Raw genomic sequence first — 24,197 nt, 5'->3', positions numbered from 1 at the left:
GCTGTGAATGTCTCGAGAGTCGAATTGATGTCGTCATCAGTCCGCGCACGTTAGCAGAGCGGAGTATCTCAAGCGGAGTATCTCATGACTCAAAAATGACCCTAAAATACTCTGTTCCGCCCAATTCATTGCAACGACGTCCACCGTATACCCCACACTACTATAACAGTTACCCTCAGAATTCAAAACACACACCAACTCGGCAGGTAACCTGTGAAATAGCGGCGTGCAAGCTAATTAGCCATAGCCAGCCTTGTTTACCGAGTCCTACCTCCTTCCGGGTCTCCTTCCTCTATCGGCCATCTCCTTCACCGATTGGTTGTTAGTGCGTGTGCTCATATCCAAGCTTGGAAAATCGATATATCGAAACTTTGCGACCACGTTTCATGTTTATTTCGAGGAAATAATTTATCGCGATAGTTATCGTTATCGTTTTATCGCCCAGCCCTACCAGAGAGGAGATCCGGTACAAGAATCTAGTTCGTTGGTTGACTTTTTTTTATTACATTGGATGCCATTTTGTCACAGGAAAGATTAGCCTCTAGGATGGAACCCAGGTATGTAATTTCATCTTTCCTTGTGACAATATTGTCACCCACTGTAACTGAGAAGCCGTCGGTCTTGCTGAGTTTGTTATTTGAACCGAAGAGAATGGACTCTGTTTTGCCCATGTGTAATGATAGTTTGTTATCAGCGAGCCAGGTGCAGATTCTGCCGAGTTCCGAGCTGAGGGTTTTTTCAACCTGTAACTTGTTCTTGTCAGAGACCAGCAGGGCTGAGTCGTCCGCGAACAAGAACAAGTTGCAGTGTAGCAACAGTTCATGCGATTATAACGTTGCGATATCGGAGACCGCTGAGCTGAGTTAATTAAACAATGTATTTAGTCAGTCAGCGATGTTTCATTTTTTTATGTTTAATATTTTCTACTAGTTATCGATATTATTACACATGTACATTTTGATTTTGTAACAACTAATAATATAGCCACACAATATACATTTGGTTGATGCAGAGATGGATGATGGCGTCCCAGAGGAGATGCTTGCTGAGTTCAGAGACAGGAGGCTGGGGCTGTGGGGCCTCGCCCAGATCGCAGGGGCCTCGGGTCTGGCAGTGTGGGCTCTGTGGGCAGGGGTGATGCAGCCAGGCTTCAGGAGAGTTCCACTCAGGCTGCAGGTACGTTACACACACACGTCATGCACCTGCTTCTTTATTCACCTTGGGTTCTCAAACCTTTTCCTTGTCAAGGACCCCCCAAGTTAAAATGTAATACTATGTATAGAAGCCAAAACCGACCTATTGGAAATTGTATTGTTTGAGCCAATGTTGTTGTATTCATGTTTCCAACACTAGGGGGCACTACACCACCTCTTAATTATAAGAGGCTCTGTAATTAGAGCACCGTTATGCACCTGCTGCAATAGAGAGACAAAAAAATGTCCGTTCTTAATCATAATTTTCTTTTGGACAATAAACCCTACAAACATCAGCTGAAGCCTGGACATTCAACTCTGTCAACATCCACAACTTTTGTTACCCGAGTAGAAAAACATCTAGTAGGTGCATCGTGGCACATTGTCAAAATATTAGGGAATGACAAGCGGCCACTACACTGTAGGTCAGGGACCCACCATTTTATCTTTGTGACCCCCATCTGAGAAGATATGTGTTACTGTTAGTAGATGTGATTTAGTCCAGAATACCATAATTGTCTATAATGTGCATGGATGGGAAGAGTGGGACTTAGGATTGATTGATTGATTGATTGATTGAATGAAAACTTTATTTAACAGATTGCAGAATGGGTACAATACAGTACGGCTCAATACACACAATTGTTAAGGGGATGCAGACCAGAGAAAGACGTTTGTCTTGTTTACATCAGGGTCCCCCATTTTCAATTCATCATGTATCATGTGTCAGAATCATTCTTATACATTCTTGCATGGTGCTTGCTTCAAGTGAATATGAATATTTGTGAAATATTCCTTATTTTGCTGCAAATCAAGGCGCTGACTTGACTCTCTTCTTAACGCCTCTTAGCTATGAGGTTGGGATGTTATTGAATGTTTAGTTTGAACACCAAGCCAGGCAGGTGTGGGCCAGGGGGCGGAGAGATCTACATCTGACTAGAACCTAAACCAAGTCAGGCAGGTGTGGGCCAGGGGGCGGAGAGATCTACATCTGACTAGAACCTAAACCAAGTCAGGCAGGTGTGGGCCAGGGGGCGGAGAGATCTACATCTGACTAGAACCTAAACCAAGCCAGGCAGGTGTGGGCCAGGGGGCGGAGAGATCTACATCTGACTAGAACCTAAACCAAGCCAGGCAGGTGTGGGCCAGGGGGCGGAGAGATCTACATCTGACTAGAACCTAAACCAAGTCAGGCAGGTGTGGGCCAGGGGGCGGAGAGATCTACATCTGACTAGAACCTAAACCAAGCCAGGCAGGTGTGGGCCAGGGGGCGGAGAGATCTACATCTGACTAGAACCTAAACCAAGTCAGGCAGGTGTGGGCCAGGGGGCGGAGAGATCTACATCTGACTAGAACCTAAACCAACTCATTCATTACAGTCAGAGTCACATCTGAGCGTCTTGATGAACGGCCCTGGCTCTCCCCCCCCAGGTTCCATACCTGCCCGCCAGCCAGGCCCAGGTGCAGAACGTGATGCGGCTGCTGAGGGGCCGTCAGGGGGGTCTCGTGGACCTGGGCTCCGGCGACGGCCGCGTCGTAAGTAAAAACCTGGGAAGCTGCTGTTTGTCATTTTATTTTATTGTGGATCCCCATTAGTCTACACCAAAGTGCGACTACTCTTCCTGGGGTCCAAACATTAAAAATACAAACACACGAGGCGGTTAGGTGGCCGAGCGGAGATTGCGTTCGTCACCAACCCCGAAGCTGTGAGCTGGATTCGCCTGTTCGAATCCAGCTCACAGCTCCGGGGTTGTCACCAGCTTGGCTGGCCGTCTGCACTGATACAATTGGCAGTATTAGAGGGTGGGAGAAGCTGGCGGGGTGGGTCCGGGTCGTTGTAAACAGCGACTCCTACAGTTCGGTCGGGGAGCCTGCTAAGCGCGGATAGGACTTGAGGGGGATAGTGTGATCCTTCCACACGTTACGCCCTCTCGATGAGAATCCGCGCTGCCAGGTGAAAAGAAGCGGTGATTGGCTGGACGTGTGTCGGAGGAAGCACGTGGTAGCCTCCACTCTCCCAGATGATCTGACTGTGGGGGGTAAGTGCGCAGCGACCAGGAAGGGACTGGGAATTGGCATAACGACTAACATTGGGATGGGAGAAAATCGGAGGAAAATGGAGGGGGAAAAAGACCAAAAAAATAAAAATAAAAAATACAAACACACAAAAAAAAAGTCCAATAAAAAATATAAAAGCACAAACATTGAAGTACTCACAAGAAAACATCACAATGAGCAAAACAGTGAATCAAAGCTCACTCAATATTCATAAGTCAGATATCACAATTCTCCAACCATAAAATACAAATTGCATAGTCAGTCCATAAGAACAAAACAGATCAAAATAATTTATATGATTTTAACTCATAATATAGCATAACTTTTCTCAAGTTACCGATCACCTTTATATTTCATACTAATTTCCATAATAAATCAATGACCAAAATGTAACTCATTATTCATGAGCGCATTTTTATTTATTTTTTTTAATTCCTGTGAGTTTATGGAACACCTCTGTAATTATAATTTTTTTTAATTCATTGTTTTGTATTTCTAATCAAGTCCTCAAAAACAGCATTTTTCTACCTCAAGATCTCGAGCCGTTTTGAGGCTGGGCTCCTAAACCACTGTGTGGCCTGGTGGCATCTGCCACATTATCATGCAGCTGAGTCTCTCTGACATCACAGATCAGCACATTTTCAGATGACTCAGTTCAGTGAGGGTGAATATTGTGAGGGGAGAATTGGAAGAATGCGCCAATATGAGAATTAGAGACATGGATCATATTAATATAAGTCCACATAGCTAGGAAACAATGCTAAACACTGAAAAAGGCCATTTATAAGATAGTTCCCCTTTAAAAAAAAAAAAACTTTTTTTACAGCTACTGTTTTTTTAGTAATAACTATAAATTAATGGTATTTATTCAACAACAGGTGATTGTATAGATTAGTATTGGTATCATTAATTGACAACTATCTCAATGAGTTCACCCACGGAATTGTTGTTGGGAGTGGGACATTGACTCCGCACGGACGTTACACGTTGTTGCGCTCCAGAAGGCTCCGGTAACTTCAGTTAGTAGCAGAGGCTCTGTTGAGATTTTTGCACAATAAATATTCAACATTCTCTTTTGAGACTCCGCCTCAGACTCTTATCATTTGGCACTAAAAGCTAAACATTGTCACCGATATGGCTGTGTCCGCAACATGTCATTAATTGTGTGCGAGAGGTTAGCTTTACAGCTAATGCTAATAACACCAGCAAGCGAACCCATCAGAGCTCCCGTCAACACCCCTCTCTCGGGACGATGGCATTTAAGAAAGTATCTGCTGTTAAAATGACAAACAGCATTGACACTTTAATTCACGGTTGATTAAAAACATGTTTGTTTTATAATGCTCACTCAGCAGACCGCACGTGTTGTTGATAAATTACGTCATATGGTATCGGAGCGCAGAATTAGAGGGTACTCGCCGATACCGATACCAGCATTTTAGGCAGTATCGGAGGCATTTCCGATACTGGTATCGGAACAACTCTAGTTAGAGCACACCATGACCCATGGCACGCTAACACCCTCTACAAGAGGCACTGCACGTCAAACAATGCACACGTAATCAACCAGCACTGCAGCCGACCATCACTGGGCCAACGTGAACGCGTTACCACTCCCTCTCTGCTTTCCCCCGCTACCCTCCAATTAGTCAACATGTAACAGACCGAAAATATATAATGATATACAAACTACAAGATGATATGCCAATTACAATAAGATACACAATACAGTATGGTATACAAAAATATAATATGGTATACAAAAATACAATATAATATGCAAAATACAATAATGTAGCAGTGGACTTAACTCACCCTCGCTGGTCTGCTCTTTGGACGCCGTCCAACTCCCCGGGAAAACGGCTTCACTGAACGGCGTTCCACCAGGTTGTAGGTTTAAATCGGGTAATATCACACTCGGCATCCGCAAGAACGTCCCGTGTGTCTGTCTGTCTGTCTGTCTGTCTGTCTGTCTGTCTGTCTGTCTGTCTGTCTGTCTGTCTGTCTGTCTGTCTGTCTGTCTGTCTGTCTGTCTGTCTGTCTGTCTGTCTGTCTGTCTGTCTGTCTGTCTGTCTGTCTGTCTGTCTGTCTGTCTGTCTGTCTGTCTGTCTGTCTGTCTGTCTATTTCCATGCAGCACAGCACCCTCTACCATGGGGCCATTACCTTGTGATTTAAAGAAGACTTGTTCAGCCCATGGGGCCATTACCTTGTGATTTAAAGAAGACTCGTTCAGCCCATGGGGCCATTACCTTGTGATTTAAAGAAGACTTGTTCGGCCCATGGGGCCATTACCTTGTGATTTAAAGAAGACTCGTTCAGCCCATGGGGCCATTACCTTGTGATTTAAAGAAGACTTGTTCGGCCCATGGGGCCATTACCTTGTGATTTAAAGAAGACTTGTTCAGCCCATGGGGCCATTACCTTGTGATTTTGGGCTTTACAAATACATTTGATTAGTTATTTAACAAATGATATGAAATATCATATGAATTGGGCGGCTAGGTGGTGCAGTGGGCAAGGCGCTCACCACCAATGCAGGAGACGCTGGGTTCGAGCCCAGCTCTCCACATTGCTATCAGCTTGGCTGGTCGTTCATACTAATACATTTGGCAGTGTTAGGGGGTGGGAAGCTGGTGGGTGGGGATCGGACGCTGTGGACAGCGACTCCTACAGGTCGGTTGGTGCGCCTGCGCAGCAGAATCAGGAAGCGACGGGGGCGGCGTGTCCCTCCCACGCAGACCCCCGACGCTGAGATCGCGCTGTGCAGGTGAAAAGATGCGACGGCTGCCTCCTCGAGTACCGGAGGGGACTCGTGCTATGTATGGCTTTGTCCACATTACAGCCGGCCTGTGGGAGGCATGGCCAAACAGCGTTCGAGACAGGGGAGGGGAGAATTGGACGATACGAAATTGGGATGGGAGAAAAATAGAAAATGGGAGAAAAAGTAGATACAAAAAAAAAATATATATATCATATGTAATAAATAAACAAATGTTTTAATAACCAGATTCAACACGTTGTTTCTCTGTTAGACTAGATGTTCTTTATTTTTTATGTTGGACTGAAACAACATGTGGTGTTGTTGGGTTGATGGTTCTCCATGGTTCTCCAGGTGCTGGAGGCTTCAGGCTACATGTGGTGTTGTTGGGTTGATGGTTCTCCATGGTTCTCCAGGTGCTGGAGGCTTCAGGCTACATGTGGTGTTGTTGGGTTGATGGTTCTCCATGGTTCTCCAGGTGCTGGAGGCTTCAGGCTACATGTGGTGTTGTTGGGTTGATGGTTCTCCATGGTTCTCCAGGTGCTGGAGGCTTCAGGCTACATGTGGTGTTGTTGGGTTGATGGTTCTCCATGGTTCTCCAGGTGCTGGAGGCTTCAGGCTACATGTGGTGTTGTTGGGTTGATGGTTCTCCATGGTTCTCCAGGTGCTGGAGGCTTCAGGCTACATGTGGTGTTGTTGGGTTGATGGTTCTCCATGGTTCTCCAGGTGCTGGAGGCTCATCTCCGCGGCTTCAGTCCCTCCGTGGGCTACGAGCTCAACCCCTGGCTCCTCCGCCTCGCCCGCTTCCACGCCTGGAGAGCAGGGCATTCTGGGAAGGTGGCATACAGACGTGAAGACCTTTGGAAGGTTTGGCATATATGTTTGTTTTTACATCCATGTACTATTTATATATTTATATATTGCTTTGCTTTCCATTATGTTGTGGTAACACACTCCTATGCTGTGGTTATGGTATTCGTTATTTTCAAGGACATTTATATTTCTCTCCCCCCCCCCCCCCCCCGTTTGACCTGGTCACCTCATCGTTAGTGTTGAACACAGACCTGGTCATCGTTAGTGTTGAACACAGACCTGGTCATCGTTAGTGTTGAACACAGACCTGGTCATCGTTAGTGTTGAACACAGACCTGGTCATCGTTAGTGTTGAACACAGACCTGGTCATCGTTAGTGTTGAACACAGACCTGGTCATCGTTAGTGTTGAACACAGACCTGGTCATCGTTAGTGTTGAACACAGACCTGCTCATCGTTAGTGTTGAACACAGACCTGGTCATCGTTAGTGTTGAACACAGACCTGCTCATCGTTAGTGTTGAACACAGACCTGGTCATCGTTAGTGTTGAACACAGACCTGGTCATCGTTAGTGTTGAACACAGACCTGCTCATCGTTAGTGTTGAACACAGACCTGGTCATCGTTAGTGTTGAACACAGACCTGGTCACCTCATCGTTAGTGTTGAACACAGACCTGGTCATCGTTAGTGTTGAACACAGACCTGGTCATCGTTAGTGTTGAACACAGACCTGCTCATCGTTAGTGTTGAACACAGACCTGGTCATCGTTAGTGTTGAACACAGACCTGCTCATCGTTAGTGTTGAACACAGACCTGGTCACCTCATCGTTAGTGTTGAACACAGACCTGGTCATCGTTAGTGTTGAACACAGACCTGGTCATCGTTAGTGTTGAACACAGACCTGGTCATCGTTAGTGTTGAACACAGACCTGCTCATCGTTAGTGTTGAACACAGACCTGGTCATCGTTAGTGTTGAACACAGACCTGGTCACCTCATCGTTAGTGTTGAACACAGACCTGCTCATCGTTAGTGTTGAACACAGACCTGGTCATCGTTAGTGTTGAACACAGACCTGGTCATCGTTAGTGTTGAACACAGACCTGCTCATCGTTAGTGTTGAACACAGACCTGGTCATCGTTAGTGTTGAACACAGACCTGGTCATCGTTAGTGTTGAACACAGACCTGGTCATCGTTAGTGTTGAACACAGACCTGGTCATCGTTAGTGTTGAACACAGACCTGGTCATCGTTAGTGTTGAACACAGACCTGGTCATCGTTAGTGTTGAACACAGACCTGGTCATCGTTAGTGTTGAACACAGACCTGCTCATCGTTAGTGTTGAACACAGACCTGGTCATCGTTAGTGTTGAACACAGACCTGGTCATCGTTAGTGTTGAACACAGACCTGGTCATCGTTAGTGTTGAACACAGACCTGGTCATCGTTAGTGTTGAACACAGACCTGGTCATCGTTAGTGTTGAACACAGACCTGGTCATCGTTAGTGTTGAACACAGACCTGGTCATCGTTAGTGTTGAACACAGACCTGCTCATCGTTAGTGTTGAACACAGACCTGGTCATCGTTAGTGTTGAACACAGACCTGGTCATCGTTAGTGTTGAACACAGACCTGGTCATCGTTAGTGTTGAACACAGACCTGGTCATCGTTAGTGTTGAACACAGACCTGGTCATCGTTAGTGTTGAACACAGACCTGCTCATCGTTAGTGTTGAACACAGACCTGGTCACCTCATCGTTAGTGTTGAACACAGACCTGCTCATCGTTAGTGTTGAACACAGACCTGGTCATCGTTAGTGTTGAACACAGACCTGGTCATCGTTAGTGTTGAACACAGACCTGGTCATTGTTAGTGTTGAACACAGACCTGCTCACCTCATCGTTAGTGTTGAACACAGACCTGGTCATCGTTAGTGTTGAACACAGACCTGGTCATCGTTAGTGTTGAACACAGACCTGGTCATCGTTAGTGTTGAACACAGACCTGCTCATCGTTAGTGTTGAACACAGACCTGGTCATCGTTAGTGTTGAACACAGACCTGGTCATCGTTAGTGTTGAACACAGACCTGCTCATCGTTAGTGTTGAACACAGACCTGGTCATCGTTAGTGTTGAACACAGACCTGGTCATCGTTAGTGTTGAACACAGACCTGCTCATCGTTAGTGTTGAACACAGACCTGGTCACCTCATCGTTAGTGTTGAACACAGACCTGGTCATCGTTAGTGTTGAACACAGACCTGGTCATCGTTAGTGTTGAACACAGACCTGGTCATCGTTAGTGTTGAACACAGACCTGGTCATCGTTAGTGTTGAACACAGACCTGGTCATCGTTAGTGTTGAACACAGACCTGGTCACCTCATCGTTAGTGTTGAACACAGACCTGCTCATCGTTAGTGTTGAACACAGACCTGGTCATCGTTAGTGTTGAACACAGACCTGGTCACCTCATCGTTAGTGTTGAACACAGACCTGCTCATCGTTAGTGTTGAACACAGACCTGCTCATCGTTAGTGTTGAACACAGACCTGGTCACCTCATCGTTAGTGTTGAACACAGACCTGGTCATCGTTAGTGTTGAACACAGACCTGGTCATCGTTAGTGTTGAACACAGACCTGCTCATCGTTAGTGTTGAACACAGACCTGGTCATCGTTAGTGTTGAACACAGACCTGGTCATCGTTAGTGTTGAACACAGACCTGGTCATCGTTAGTGTTGAACACAGACCTGGTCACCTCATCGTTAGTGTTGAACACAGACCTGGTCATCGTTAGTGTTGAACACAGACCTGGTCATCGTTAGTGTTGAACACAGACCTGGTCATCGTTAGTGTTGAACACAGACCTGGTCATCGTTAGTGTTGAACACAGACCTGGTCATCGTTAGTGTTGAACACAGACCTGGTCATCGTTAGTGTTGAACACAGACCTGCTCATCGTTAGTGTTGAACACAGACCTGGTCATCGTTAGTGTTGAACACAGACCTGGTCATCGTTAGTGTTGAACACAGACCTGGTCATCGTTAGTGTTGAACACAGACCTGGTCATCGTTAGTGTTGAACACAGACCTGCTCATCGTTAGTGTTGAACACAGACCTGCTCATCGTTAGTGTTGAACACAGACCTGGTCATCGTTAGTGTTGAACACAGACCTGCTCATCGTTAGTGTTGAACACAGACCTGGTCATCGTTAGTGTTGAACACAGACCTGGTCATCGTTAGTGTTGAACACAGACCTGCTCATCGTTAGTGTTGAACACAGACCTGCTCATCGTTAGTGTTGAACACAGACCTGGTCACCTCATCGTTAGTGTTGAACACAGACCTGGTCATCGTTAGTGTTGAACACAGACCTGGTCACCTCATCGTTAGTGTTGAACACAGACCTGCTCATCGTTAGTGTTGAACACAGACCTGGTCATCGTTAGTGTTGAACACAGACCTGCTCATCGTTAGTGTTGAACACAGACCTGGTCATCGTTAGTGTTGAACACAGACCTGGTCATCGTTAGTGTTGAACACAGACCTGGTCATCGTTAGTGTTGAACACAGACCTGGTCATCGTTAGTGTTGAACACAGACCTGGTCATCGTTAGTGTTGAACACAGACCTGGTCATCGTTAGTGTTGAACACAGACCTGGTCATCGTTAGTGTTGAACACAGACCTGGTCATCGTTAGTGTTGAACACAGACCTGGTCATCGTTAGTGTTGAACACAGACCTGGTCATCGTTAGTGTTGAACACAGACCTGGTCATCGTTAGTGTTGAACACAGACCTGGTCATCGTTAGTGTTGAACACAGACCTGGTCATCGTTAGTGTTGAACACAGACCTGGTCATCGTTAGTGTTGAACACAGACCTGGTCATCGTTAGTGTTGAACACAGACCTGGTCATCGTTAGTGTTGAACACAGACCTGGTCATCGTTAGTGTTGAACACAGACCTGGTCATCGTTAGTGTTGAACACAGACCTGCTCATCGTTAGTGTTGAACACAGACCTGGTCATCGTTAGTGTTGAACACAGACCTGGTCACCTCATCGTTAGTGTTGAACACAGACCTGGTCATCGTTAGTGTTGAACACAGACCTGGTCATCGTTAGTGTTGAACACAGACCTGGTCATCGTTAGTGTTGAACACAGACCTGGTCATCGTTAGTGTTGAACACAGACCTGCTCATCGTTAGTGTTGAACACAGACCTGGTCACCTCATCGTTAGTGTTGAACACAGACCTGGTCATCGTTAGTGTTGAACACAGACCTGGTCATCGTTAGTGTTGAACACAGACCTGGTCATCGTTAGTGTTGAACACAGACCTGGTCATCGTTAGTGTTGAACACAGACCTGGTCACCTCATCGTTAGTGTTGAACACAGACCTGGTCATCGTTAGTGTTGAACACAGACCTGGTCATCGTTAGTGTTGAACACAGACCTGGTCACCTCATCGTTAGTGTTGAACACAGACCTGGTCATCGTTAGTGTTGAACACAGACCTGGTCATCGTTAGTGTTGAACACAGACCTGCTCATCGTTAGTGTTGAACACAGACCTGGTCATCGTTAGTGTTGAACACAGACCTGCTCATCGTTAGTGTTGAACACAGACCTGGTCACCTCATCGTTAGTGTTGAACACAGACCTGGTCATCGTTAGTGTTGAACACAGACCTGGTCATCGTTAGTGTTGAACACAGACCTGGTCATCGTTAGTGTTGAACACAGACCTGCTCATCGTTAGTGTTGAACACAGACCTGGTCATCGTTAGTGTTGAACACAGACCTGGTCACCTCATCGTTAGTGTTGAACACAGACCTGCTCATCGTTAGTGTTGAACACAGACCTGGTCATCGTTAGTGTTGAACACAGACCTGGTCATCGTTAGTGTTGAACACAGACCTGCTCATCGTTAGTGTTGAACACAGACCTGCTCATCGTTAGTGTTGAACACAGACCTGGTCATCGTTAGTGTTGAACACAGACCTGGTCATCGTTAGTGTTGAACACAGACCTGGTCATCGTTAGTGTTGAACACAGACCTGGTCATCGTTAGTGTTGAACACAGACCTGGTCACCTCATCGTTAGTGTTGAACACAGACCTGGTCATCGTTAGTGTTGAACACAGACCTGCTCATCGTTAGTGTTGAACACAGACCTGGTCATCGTTAGTGTTGAACACAGACCTGGTCATCGTTAGTGTTGAACACAGACCTGGTCATCGTTAGTGTTGAACACAGACCTGGTCATCGTTAGTGTTGAACACAGACCTGGTCATCGTTAGTGTTGAACACAGACCTGCTCATCGTTAGTGTTGAACACAGACCTGGTCATCGTTAGTGTTGAACACAGACCTGGTCATCGTTAGTGTTGAACACAGACCTGCTCATCGTTAGTGTTGAACACAGACCTGGTCATCGTTAGTGTTGAACACAGACCTGGTCACCTCATCGTTAGTGTTGAACACAGACCTGGTCATCGTTAGTGTTGAACACAGACCTGGTCATCGTTAGTGTTGAACACAGACCTGGTCATCGTTAGTGTTGAACACAGACCTGCTCATCGTTAGTGTTGAACACAGACCTGGTCACCTCATCGTTAGTGTTGAACACAGACCTGCTCATCGTTAGTGTTGAACACAGACCTGGTCATCGTTAGTGTTGAACACAGACCTGGTCATCGTTAGTGTTGAACACAGACCTGGTCATTGTTAGTGTTGAACACAGACCTGCTCACCTCATCGTTAGTGTTGAACACAGACCTGGTCATCGTTAGTGTTGAACACAGACCTGGTCATCGTTAGTGTTGAACACAGACCTGGTCATCGTTAGTGTTGAACACAGACCTGCTCATCGTTAGTGTTGAACACAGACCTGGTCATCGTTAGTGTTGAACACAGACCTGGTCATCGTTAGTGTTGAACACAGACCTGCTCATCGTTAGTGTTGAACACAGACCTGGTCATCGTTAGTGTTGAACACAGACCTGGTCATCGTTAGTGTTGAACACAGACCTGCTCATCGTTAGTGTTGAACACAGACCTGGTCACCTCATCGTTAGTGTTGAACACAGACCTGGTCATCGTTAGTGTTGAACACAGACCTGGTCATCGTTAGTGTTGAACACAGACCTGGTCATCGTTAGTGTTGAACACAGACCTGGTCATCGTTAGTGTTGAACACAGACCTGGTCATCGTTAGTGTTGAACACAGACCTGGTCACCTCATCGTTAGTGTTGAACACAGACCTGCTCATCGTTAGTGTTGAACACAGACCTGGTCATCGTTAGTGTTGAACACAGACCTGGTCACCTCATCGTTAGTGTTGAACACAGACCTGCTCATCGTTAGTGTTGAACACAGACCTGCTCATCGTTAGTGTTGAACACAGACCTGGTCACCTCATCGTTAGTGTTGAACACAGACCTGGTCATCGTTAGTGTTGAACACAGACCTGGTCATCGTTAGTGTTGAACACAGACCTGCTCATCGTTAGTGTTGAACACAGACCTGGTCATCGTTAGTGTTGAACACAGACCTGGTCATCGTTAGTGTTGAACACAGACCTGGTCATCGTTAGTGTTGAACACAGACCTGGTCACCTCATCGTTAGTGTTGAACACAGACCTGGTCATCGTTAGTGTTGAACACAGACCTGGTCATCGTTAGTGTTGAACACAGACCTGGTCATCGTTAGTGTTGAACACAGACCTGGTCATCGTTAGTGTTGAACACAGACCTGGTCATCGTTAGTGTTGAACACAGACCTGGTCATCGTTAGTGTTGAACACAGACCTGCTCATCGTTAGTGTTGAACACAGACCTGGTCATCGTTAGTGTTGAACACAGACCTGGTCATCGTTAGTGTTGAACACAGACCTGGTCATCGTTAGTGTTGAACACAGACCTGGTCATCGTTAGTGTTGAACACAGACCTGCTCATCGTTAGTGTTGAACACAGACCTGCTCATCGTTAGTGTTGAACACAGACCTGGTCATCGTTAGTGTTGAACACAGACCTGCTCATCGTTAGTGTTGAACACAGACCTGGTCATCGTTAGTGTTGAACACAGACCTGGTCATCGTTAGTGTTGAACACAGACCTGCTCATCGTTAGTGTTGAACACAGACCTGCTCATCGTTAGTGTTGAACACAGACCTGGTCACCTCATCGTTAGTGTTGAACACAGACCTGGTCATCGTTAGTGTTGAACACAGACCTGGTCACCTCATCGTTAGTGTTGAACACAGACCTGCTCATCGTTAGTGTTGAACACAGACCTGGTCATCGTTAGTGTTGAACACAGACCTGCTCATCGTTAGTGTTGAACACAGACCTGGTCATCGTTAGTGTTGAACACAGACCTGGTCATCGTTAGTGTTGAACACAGACCTGGTCATCGTTAGTGTTGAACACAGACCTGGTCATCGTTAGTGTTGAACACAGACCTGGTCATCGTTAGTGTTGAACACAGACCTGGTCATCGTTAGTGTTGAACACAGACCTGGTCATCGTTAGTGTTGAACACAGACCTGGTCATCGTTAGTGTTGAACACAGACCTGGTCATCGTTAGTGTTGAACACAGACCTGGTCATCGTTAGTGTTGAACACAGACCTGGTCATCGTTAGTGTTGAACACAGACCTGGTCATCGTTAGTGTTGAACACAGACCTGGTCATCGTTAGTGTTGAACACAGACCTGGTCATCGTTAGTGTTGAACACAGACCTGGTCATCGTTAGTGTTGAACACAGACCTGGTCATCGTTAGTGTTGAACACAGACCTGCTCATCGTTAGTGTTGAACACAGACCTGGTCATCGTTAGTGTTGAACACAGACCTGGTCACCTCATCGTTAGTGTTGAACACAGACCTGGTCATCGTTAGTGTTGAACACAGACCTGGTCATCGTTAGTGTTGAACACAGACCTGGTCATCGTTAGTGTTGAACACAGACCTGGTCATCGTTAGTGTTGAACACAGACCTGCTCATCGTTAGTGTTGAACACAGACCTGGTCACCTCATCGTTAGTGTTGAACACAGACCTGGTCATCGTTAGTGTTGAACACAGACCTGGTCATCGTTAGTGTTGAACACAGACCTGGTCATCGTTAGTGTTGAACACAGACCTGGTCATCGTTAGTGTTGAACACAGACCTGGTCACCTCATCGTTAGTGTTGAACACAGACCTGGTCATCGTTAGTGTTGAACACAGACCTGGTCATCGTTAGTGTTGAACACAGACCTGGTCATCGTTAGTGTTGAACACAGACCTGGTCACCTCATCGTTAGTGTTGAACACAGACCTGGTCACCTCATCGTTAGTGTTGAACACAGACCTGGTCACCTCATCGTTAGTGTTGAACACAGACCTGGTCATCGTTAGTGTTGAACACAGACCTGGTCACCTCATCGTTAGTGTTGAACACAGACCTGGTCACCTCATCGTTAGTGTTGAACACAGACCTGCTCATCGTTAGTGTTGAACACAGACCTGGTCATCGTTAGTGTTGAACACAGACCTGGTCATCGTTAGTGTTGAACACAGACCTGGTCACCTCATCGTTAGTGTTGAACACAGACCTGGTCACCTCATCGTTAGTGTTGAACACAGACCTGGTCACCTCATCGTTAGTGTTGAACACAGACCTGGTCATCGTTAGTGTTGAACACAGACCTGGTCACCTCATCGTTAGTGTTGAACACAGACCTGGTCACCTCATCGTTAGTGTTGAACACAGACCTGCTCATCGTTAGTGTTGAACACAGACCTGGTCATCGTTAGTGTTGAACACAGACCTGGTCATCGTTAGTGTTGAACACAGACCTGGTCATCGTTAGTGTTGAACACAGACCTGGTCATCGTTAGTGTTGAACACAGACCTGCTCATCGTTAGTGTTGAACACAGACCTGGTCATCGTTAGTGTTGAACACAGACCTGCTCATCGTTAGTGTTGAACACAGACCTGGTCATCGTTAGTGTTGAACACAGACCTGGTCACCTCATCGTTAGTGTTGAACACAGACCTGCTCATCGTTAGTGTTGAACACAGACCTGCTCATCGTTAGTGTTGAACACAGACCTGCTCATCGTTAGTGTTGAACACAGACCTGGTCATCGTTAGTGTTGAACACAGATCTGGTCATCGTTAGTGTTGAACACAGACCTGGTCATCGTTAGTGTTGAACACAGACCTGGTCATCGTTAGTGTTGAACACAGACCTGCTCATCGTTAGTGTTGAACACAGACCTGGTCATCGTTAGTGTTGAACACAGACCTGGTCATCGTTAGTGTTGAACACAGACCTGGTCATCGTTAGTGTTGAACACAGACCTGGTCATCGTTAGTGTTGAACACAGACCTGGTCACCTCATCGTTAGTGTTGAACACAGACCTGGTCATCGTTAGTGTTGAACACAGACCTGCTCATCGTTAGTGTTGAACACAGACCTGGTCATCGTTAGTGTTGAACACAGACCTGGTCATCGTTAGTGTTGAACACAGACCTGCTCATCGTTAGTGTTGAACACAGACCTGGTCATCGTTAGTGTTGAACACAGACCTGCTCATCGTTAGTGTTGAACACAGACCTGGTCATCGTTAGTGTTGAACACAGACCTGCTCATCGTTAGTGTTGAACACAGACCTGGTCACCTCATCGTTAGTGTTGAACACAGACCTGCTCATCGTTAGTGTTGAACACAGACCTGGTCACCTCATCGTTAGTGTTGAACACAGACCTGGTCATCGTTAGTGTTGAACACAGACCTGGTCACCTCATCGTTAGTGTTGAACACAGACCTGCTCATCGTTAGTGTTGAACACAGACCTGGTCATCGTTAGTGTTGAACACAGACCTGGTCATCGTTAGTGTTGAACACAGACCTGGTCATCGTTAGTGTTGAACACAGACCTGGTCACCTCTTCTTCTCCTCACAGGTCAGCTTGAAGGAATGCAAGAACGTCACCGTGTTTCTGGCTCCAAGTGTGGTGAGTAACATAGAAAAGATTCTGATCAGAAACTCTATATAATATCTTAATTCAGCTGGTTCAGAGTGGAGGGCTTCAGCGTGATGATCTATATAATATCTTAATTCAGCTGGTTCAGAGTGGAGGGCTTCAGCGTGATGATCTATATAATATCTTAATTCAGCTGGTTCAGAGTGGAGGGCTTCAGCGTGATGATCTATATAATATCTTAATTCAGCTGGTTCAGAGTGGAGGGCTTCAGCGTGATGATCTATATAATATCTTAATTCAGCTGGTTCAGAGTGGAGGGCTTCAGCGTGATGATCTATATAATATCTAAATTCAGCTGGTTCAGAGTGGAGGGCTTCAGCGTGATGATCTATATAATATCTTAATTCAGCTGGTTCAGAGTGGAGGGCTTCAGCGTGATGATCTATATAATATCTTAATTCATCGGGCGGCTACGTGGCGTAGTGGGCAAGGCGCTCGCCACGAATGACAGAGACGCTGGGCTTGCCTGTTCGAGCCCAGCGCTCCACATTGCTTTCAGTTTAGCTGGTCGTTCATACTAATACACATTGGCCGTATTAGGGGGTGGGAAACTGATGGGTGGGGATCGGGCGTTGTGGACAGCGACTCCTACAGGTCGGTTGGTGCGCCTGCGCAGTAGAATCAGGAAGTGTCGGGGGCAGCGTGAGCCTCCCACGCGTTACTCCTCGCCACTGAGAGATCGAGCTGCGCAGGTGAAAAGATGCGACTGCTGTTACAAGTACCGGAGGGGACTTGTGCTATGTATGACTTAGTCCACATTGCAGCCGGCTTGTGGGAGGCAAGAAACAGCGTTCATGACAGGGGAGGGTTGAATTGGATGATATGAAATTGGGATGGGAGAAAATATAGAAAATGGGAGAAAAAGTGGATCAAAAAAATTATATCTTAATTCAGCTGGTTCAGAGTGGAGGGCTTCAGCATGGCGCACTAGTCCTTGGACTTAATACAAAGGGTTTGATTAATTGATTGAAAACTTTATTAACAGATTGCAGAATGGGTACAATACAGTACGGCTCAATACAAACAACTGCTAAGAGGATGCAGACCAGAGAAAGACTTTCGTCTTGTTTACATTATTACCTCTGTTTTAATTTTTAGCTATTTTATTCTTTTTAAAATCTTTTTTATTTTATTTTTTTAATGTATTTTAAAATGTGTTCTTAATTATTCTGATTGTCTGATGTCTTTATATTTATGAACACACTGTGACACTTGTGCATGTAACATCTCGACGGCACTGTAAATTAGTTTAATTACTCAGTGTATTATCGAGTATAAATAAAGATTGAATGAATGAACATCAGGGTCCTCCATTTTCAATGCATCAATACATATGACATACAAGACATACAAATATACAGTACTGTGTAAGAAAAAGAGATCATAAAGAAATATATACATCCAAAGGGGAAGAAACTGTACATTGGAGGGGGTGGGTAGGGGGGGGATTTTGACATTTACAGGGGCCAGTTTCTAATTGCAGCCTCCCGTAGGTGCTCTTTGAGAGCGGTTTTGAAGGAGGGTAGGGATTCACATTCCTTTACGGCTGTGGGTAGGGCGTTCCACATTGTTGTGGCATAATCATATTCAGACCTTCAGAAACAACTAGCTACTTAATGTGTTTGTCCTAGCTGTCACTACTACTTAATGTGTTTGTCCTAGCTGTCACTGCTACTTAATGTGTTTGTCATAGCTGTCACTACTACTTAATGTGTTTGTCCTAGCTGTCACTGCTACTTAATGTGTTTGTCCTAGCTGTCACTGCTACTTAATGTGTTTGTCCTAGCTGTCACTACTACTTAATGTGTTTGTCCTAGCTGTCACTACTACTTAATGTGTTTGTCCTAGCTGTCACTACTACTTAATGTGTTTGTCCTAGCTGTCACTGCTACTTAATGTGTTTGTCCTAGCTGTCACTACTACTTAATGTGTTTGTCCTAGCTGTCACTGCTACTTAATGTGTTTGTCCCAGCTGTCACTACTACTTAATGTGTTTGTCCTAGCTGTCACTACTACTTAATGTGTTTGTCCTAGCTGTCACTACTACTTAATGTGTTTGTCCTAGCTGTCACTACTACTTAATGTGTTTGTCCTAGCTGTCACTACTACTTAATGTGTTTGTCCCAGCTGTCACTACTACTTAATGTGTTTGTCCCAGCTGTCACTACTACTTAATGTGTTTGTCCTAGCTGTCACTACTACTTAATGTGTTTGTCCTAGCTGTCACTACTACTTAATGTGTTTGTCCTAGCTGTCACTACTACTTAATGTGTTTGTCCTAGCTGTCACTACTACTTAATGTGTTTGTCCTAGCTGTCACTACTACTTAATGTGTTTGTCCTAGCTGTCACTACTACTTAATGTGTTTGTCCTAGCTGTCACTACTACTTAATGTGTTTGTCCCAGCTGTCACTACTACTTAATGTGTTTGTCCCAGCTGTCACTACTACTTAATGTGTTTGTCCTAGCTGGCACTACTACTTAATGTGTTTGTCCTAGCTGTCACTACTACTTAATGTGTTTGTCCTAGCTGTCACTACTACTTAATGTGTTTGTCCTAGCTGTCACTGCTACTTAATGTGTTTGTCCTAGCTGTCACTGCTACTTAATGTGTTTGTCCTAGCTGTCACTACTACTTAATGTGTTTGTCCTAGCTGTCACTGCTACTTAATGTGTTTGTCCTAGCTGTCACTGCTACTTAATGTGTTTGTCCTAGCTGTCACTACTACTTAATGTGTTTGTCCTAGCTGTCACTACTACTTAATGTGTTTGTCCTAGCTGTCACTGCTACTTAATGTGTTTGTCCTAGCTGTCACTGCTACTTAATGTGTTTGTCCTAGCTGTCACTGCTACTTAATGTGTTTGTCCTAGCTGTCACTACTACTTAATGTGTTTGTCCTAGCTGTCACTACTACTTAATGTGTTTGTCCTAGCTGTCACTACTACTTAATGTGTTTGTCCTAGCTGTCACTACTACTTAATGTGTTTGTCCTAGCTGTCACTACTACTTAATGTGTTTGTCCTAGCTGTCACTACTACTTAATGTGTTTGTCCTAGCTGTCACTACTACTTAATGTGTTTGTCCTAGCTGTCACTACTACTTAATGTGTTTGTCCTAGCTGTCACTACTACTTAATGTGTTTGTCCTAGCTGTCACTGCTACTTAATGTGTTTGTCCTAGCTGTCACTGCTACTTAATGTGTTTGTCCTAGCTGTCACTACTACTTAATGTGTTTGTCCTAGCTGTCACTACTACTTAATGTGTTTGTCCCAGCTGTCACTACTACTTAATGTGTTTGTCCTAGCTGTCACTGCTACTTAATGTGTTTGTCCCAGCTGTCACTACTACTTAATGTGTTTGTCCCAGCTGTCACTACTACTTAATGTGTTTGTCCTAGCTGTCACTACTACTTAATGTGTTTGTCCTAGCTGTCACTACTACTTAATGTGTTTGTCCTAGCTGTCACTACTACTTAATGTGTTTGTCCTAGCTGTCACTGCTACTTAATGTGTTTGTCCTAGCTGTCACTACTACTTAATGTGTTTGTCCTAGCTGTCACTGCTACTTAATGTGTTTGTCCTAGCTGTCACTGCTACTTAATGTGTTTGTCCTAGCTGTCACTACTACTTAATGTGTTTGTCCTAGCTGTCACTACTACTTAATGTGTTTGTCCTAGCTGTCACTACTACTTAATGTGTTTGTCCCAGCTGTCACTACTACTTAATGTGTTTGTCCCAGCTGTCACTACTACTTAATGTGTTTGTCCTAGCTGTCACTGCTACTTAATGTGTTTGTCCTAGCTGTCACTGCTACTTAATGTGTTTGTCCTAGCTGTCACTGCTACTTAATGTGTTTGTCCTAGCTGTCACTGCTACTTAATGTGTTTGTCCTAGCTGTCACTGCTACTTAATGTGTTTGTCCTAGCTGTCACTACTACTTAATGTGTTTGTCCTAGCTGTCACTGCTACTTAATGTGTTTGTCCTAGCTGTCACTGCTACTTAATGTGTTTGTCCTAGCTGTCACTACTACTTAATGTGTTTGTCCTAGCTGTCACTGCTACTTAATGTGTTTGTCCTAGCTGTCACTGCTACTTAATGTGTTTGTCCTAGCTGTCACTACTACTTAATGTGTTTGTCCTAGCTGTCACTACTACTTAATGTGTTTGTCCTAGCTGTCACTACTACTTAATGTGTTTGTCCTAGCTGTCACTACTACTTAATGTGTTTGTCCCAGCTGTCACTACTACTTAATGTGTTTGTCCTAGCTGTCACTGCTACTTAATGTGTTTGTCCTAGCTGTCACTGCTACTTAATGTGTTTGTCCTAGCTGTCACTGCTACTTAATGTGTTTGTCCTAGCTGTCACTACTACTTAATGTGTTTGTCCTAGCTGTCACTGCTACTTAATGTGTTTGTCCTAGCTGTCACTACTACTTAATGTGTTTGTCCTAGCTGTCACTGCTACTTAATGTGTTTGTCCTAGCTGTCACTACTACTTAATGTGTTTGTCCTAGCTGTCACTACTACTTAATGTGTTTGTCCTAGCTGTCACTGCTACTTAATGTGTTTGTCCTAGCTGTCACTGCTACTTAATGTGTTTGTCCTAGCTGTCACTACTACTTAATGTGTTTGTCCTAGCTGTCACTGCTACTTAATGTGTTTGTCCTAGCTGTCACTGCTACTTAATGTGTTTGTCCTAGCTGTCACTGCTACTTAATGTGTTTGTCCTAGCTGTCACTGCTACTTAATGTGTTTGTCCCAGCTGTCACTACTACTTAATGTGTTTGTCCTAGCTGTCACTACTACTTAATGTGTTTGTCCTAGCTGTCACTACTACTTAATGTGTTTGTCCTAGCTGTCACTGCTACTTAATGTGTTTGTCCTAGCTGTCACTACTACTTAATGTGTTTGTCCTAGCTGTCACCGCTACTTAATGTGTTTGTCCTAGCTGTCACTACTACTTAATGTGTTTGTCCTAGCTGTCACTACTACTTAATGTGTTTGTCCTAGCTGTCACTACTACTTAATGTGTTTGTCCTAGCTGTCACTACTACTTAATGTGTTTGTCCTAGCTGTCACTACTACTTAATGTGTTCGTCCTAGCTGTCACTGCTACTTAATGTGTTTGTCCTAGCTGTCACTACTACTTAATGTGTTTGTCCTAGCTGTCACTGCTACTTAATGTGTTTGTCCTAGCTGTCACTACTACTTAATGTGTTTGTCCTAGCTGTCACTGCTACTTAATGTGTTTGTCCTAGCTGTCACTACTACTTAATGTGTTTGTCCCAGCTGTCACTGCTACTTAATGTGTTTGTCCTAGCTGTCACTACTACTTAATGTGTTTGTCCTAGCTGTCACTGCTACTTAATGTGTTTGTCCTAGCTGTCACTGCTACTTAATGTGTTTGTCCTAGCTGTCACTACTACTTAATGTGTTTGTCCTAGCTGTCACTACTACTTAATGTGTTTGTCCTAGCTGTCACTACTACTTAATGTGTTTGTCCCAGCTGTCACTGCTACTTAATGTGTTTGTCCTAGCTGTCACTGCTACTTAATGTGTTTGTCCTAGCTGTCACTGCTACTTAATGTGTTTGTCCTAGCTGTCACTACTACTTAATGTGTTTGTCCTAGCTGTCACTACTACTTAATGTGTTTGTCCTAGCTGTCACTGCTACTTAATGTGTTTGTCCTAGCTGTCACTACTACTTAATGTGTTTGTCCTAGCTGTCACTGCTACTTAATGTGTTTGTCCTAGCTGTCACTACTACTTAATGTGTTTGTCCTAGCTGTCACTACTACTTAATGTGTTTGTCCTAGCTGTCACTACTACTTAATGTGTTTGTCCTAGCTGTCACTGCTACTTAATGTGTTTGTCCTAGCTGTCACTACTACTTAATGTGTTTGTCCTAGCTGTCACTGCTACTTAATGTGTTTGTCCTAGCTGTCACTACTACTTAATGTGTTTGTCCTAGCTGTCACTGCTACTTAATGTGTTTGTCCTAGCTGTCACTACTACTTAATGTGTTTGTCCTAGCTGTCACTACTACTTAATGTGTTTGTCCTAGCTGTCACTACTACGTAATGTGTTTGTCCTAGCTGTCACTGCTACTTAATGTGTTTGTCCTAGCTGTCACTACTACTTAATGTGTTTGTCCTGGCTGTCACTGCTACTTAATGTGTTTGTCCTAGCTGTCACTGCTACTTAATGTGTTTGTCCCAGCTGTCACTGCTACTTAATGTGTTTGTCCTAGCTGTCACTACTACTTAATGTGTTTGTCCCAGCTGTCACTACTACTTAATGTGTTTGTCCTAGCTGTCACTACTACTTAATGTGTTTGTCCTAGCTGTCACTGCTACTTAATGTGTTTGTCCCAGCTGTCACTACTACTTAATGTGTTTGTCCTAGCTGTCACTGCTACTTAATGTGTTTGTCCTAGCTGTCACTACTACTTAATGTGTTTGTCCTAGCTGTCACTACTACTTAATGTGTTTGTCCCAGCTGTCACTGCTACTTAATGTGTTTGTCCTAGCTGTCACTGCTACTTACTTAATGTGTTTGTCCTAGCTGTCACTACTACTTAATGTGTTTGTCCTAGCTGTCACTACTACTTAATGTGTTTGTCCTAGCTGTCACTGCTACTTAATGTGTTTGTCCTAGCTGTCACTACTACTTAATGTGTTTGTCCTAGCTGTCACTGCTACTTAATGTGTTTGTCCTAGCTGTCACTGCTACTTAATGTGTTTGTCCTAGCTGTCACTACTACTTAATGTGTTTGTCCTAGCTGTCACTACTACTTAATGTGTTTGTCCTAGCTGTCACTACTACTTAATGTGTTTGTCCCAGCTGTCACTACTACTTAATGTGTTTGTCCCAGCTGTCACTACTACTTAATGTGTTTGTCCTAGCTGTCACTGCTACTTAATGTGTTTGTCCTAGCTGTCACTGCTACTTAATGTGTTTGTCCTAGCTGTCACTGCTACTTAATGTGTTTGTCCTAGCTGTCACTGCTACTTAATGTGTTTGTCCTAGCTGTCACTGCTACTTAATGTGTTTGTCCTAGCTGTCACTACTACTTAATGTGTTTGTCCTAGCTGTCACTGCTACTTAATGTGTTTGTCCTAGCTGTCACTGCTACTTAATGTGTTTGTCCTAGCTGTCACTACTACTTAATGTGTTTGTCCTAGCTGTCACTGCTACTTAATGTGTTTGTCCTAGCTGTCACTGCTACTTAATGTGTTTGTCCTAGCTGTCACTACTACTTAATGTGTTTGTCCTAGCTGTCACTACTACTTAATGTGTTTGTCCTAGCTGTCACTA

General features: G+C 44.6%; 1 protein-coding gene across 1 annotated transcript in view; it reads left to right on the top strand.

Moving 5' to 3' along the window:
• LOC311238460 (uncharacterized protein) overlaps positions 1-24,197 on the top strand; it is a 157,415-nt gene that overhangs the window by 123,641 nt on the left and 9,577 nt on the right. The window contains exons 8-11 of the mRNA XM_084326533.1: positions 1,058-1,176; positions 2,625-2,729; positions 6,737-6,877; positions 16,800-16,850. Coding sequence (XP_084182659.1) covers positions 1,058-1,176; positions 2,625-2,729; positions 6,737-6,877; positions 16,800-16,850 — 416 coding nt within the window. The remainder of the gene's footprint in view (positions 1-1,057; positions 1,177-2,624; positions 2,730-6,736; positions 6,878-16,799; positions 16,851-24,197) is intronic.

Source organism: Notolepis coatsorum, assembly GCF_963971535.1.
Source record: "Notolepis coatsorum genome assembly, chromosome: 12".
Lineage (NCBI taxonomy): Eukaryota > Metazoa > Chordata > Actinopteri > Aulopiformes > Paralepididae > Notolepis > Notolepis coatsorum.
The sequence above is the reverse complement of the archived record's forward strand: the minus strand, read 5'-3'. Positions and strand labels throughout refer to the sequence as shown.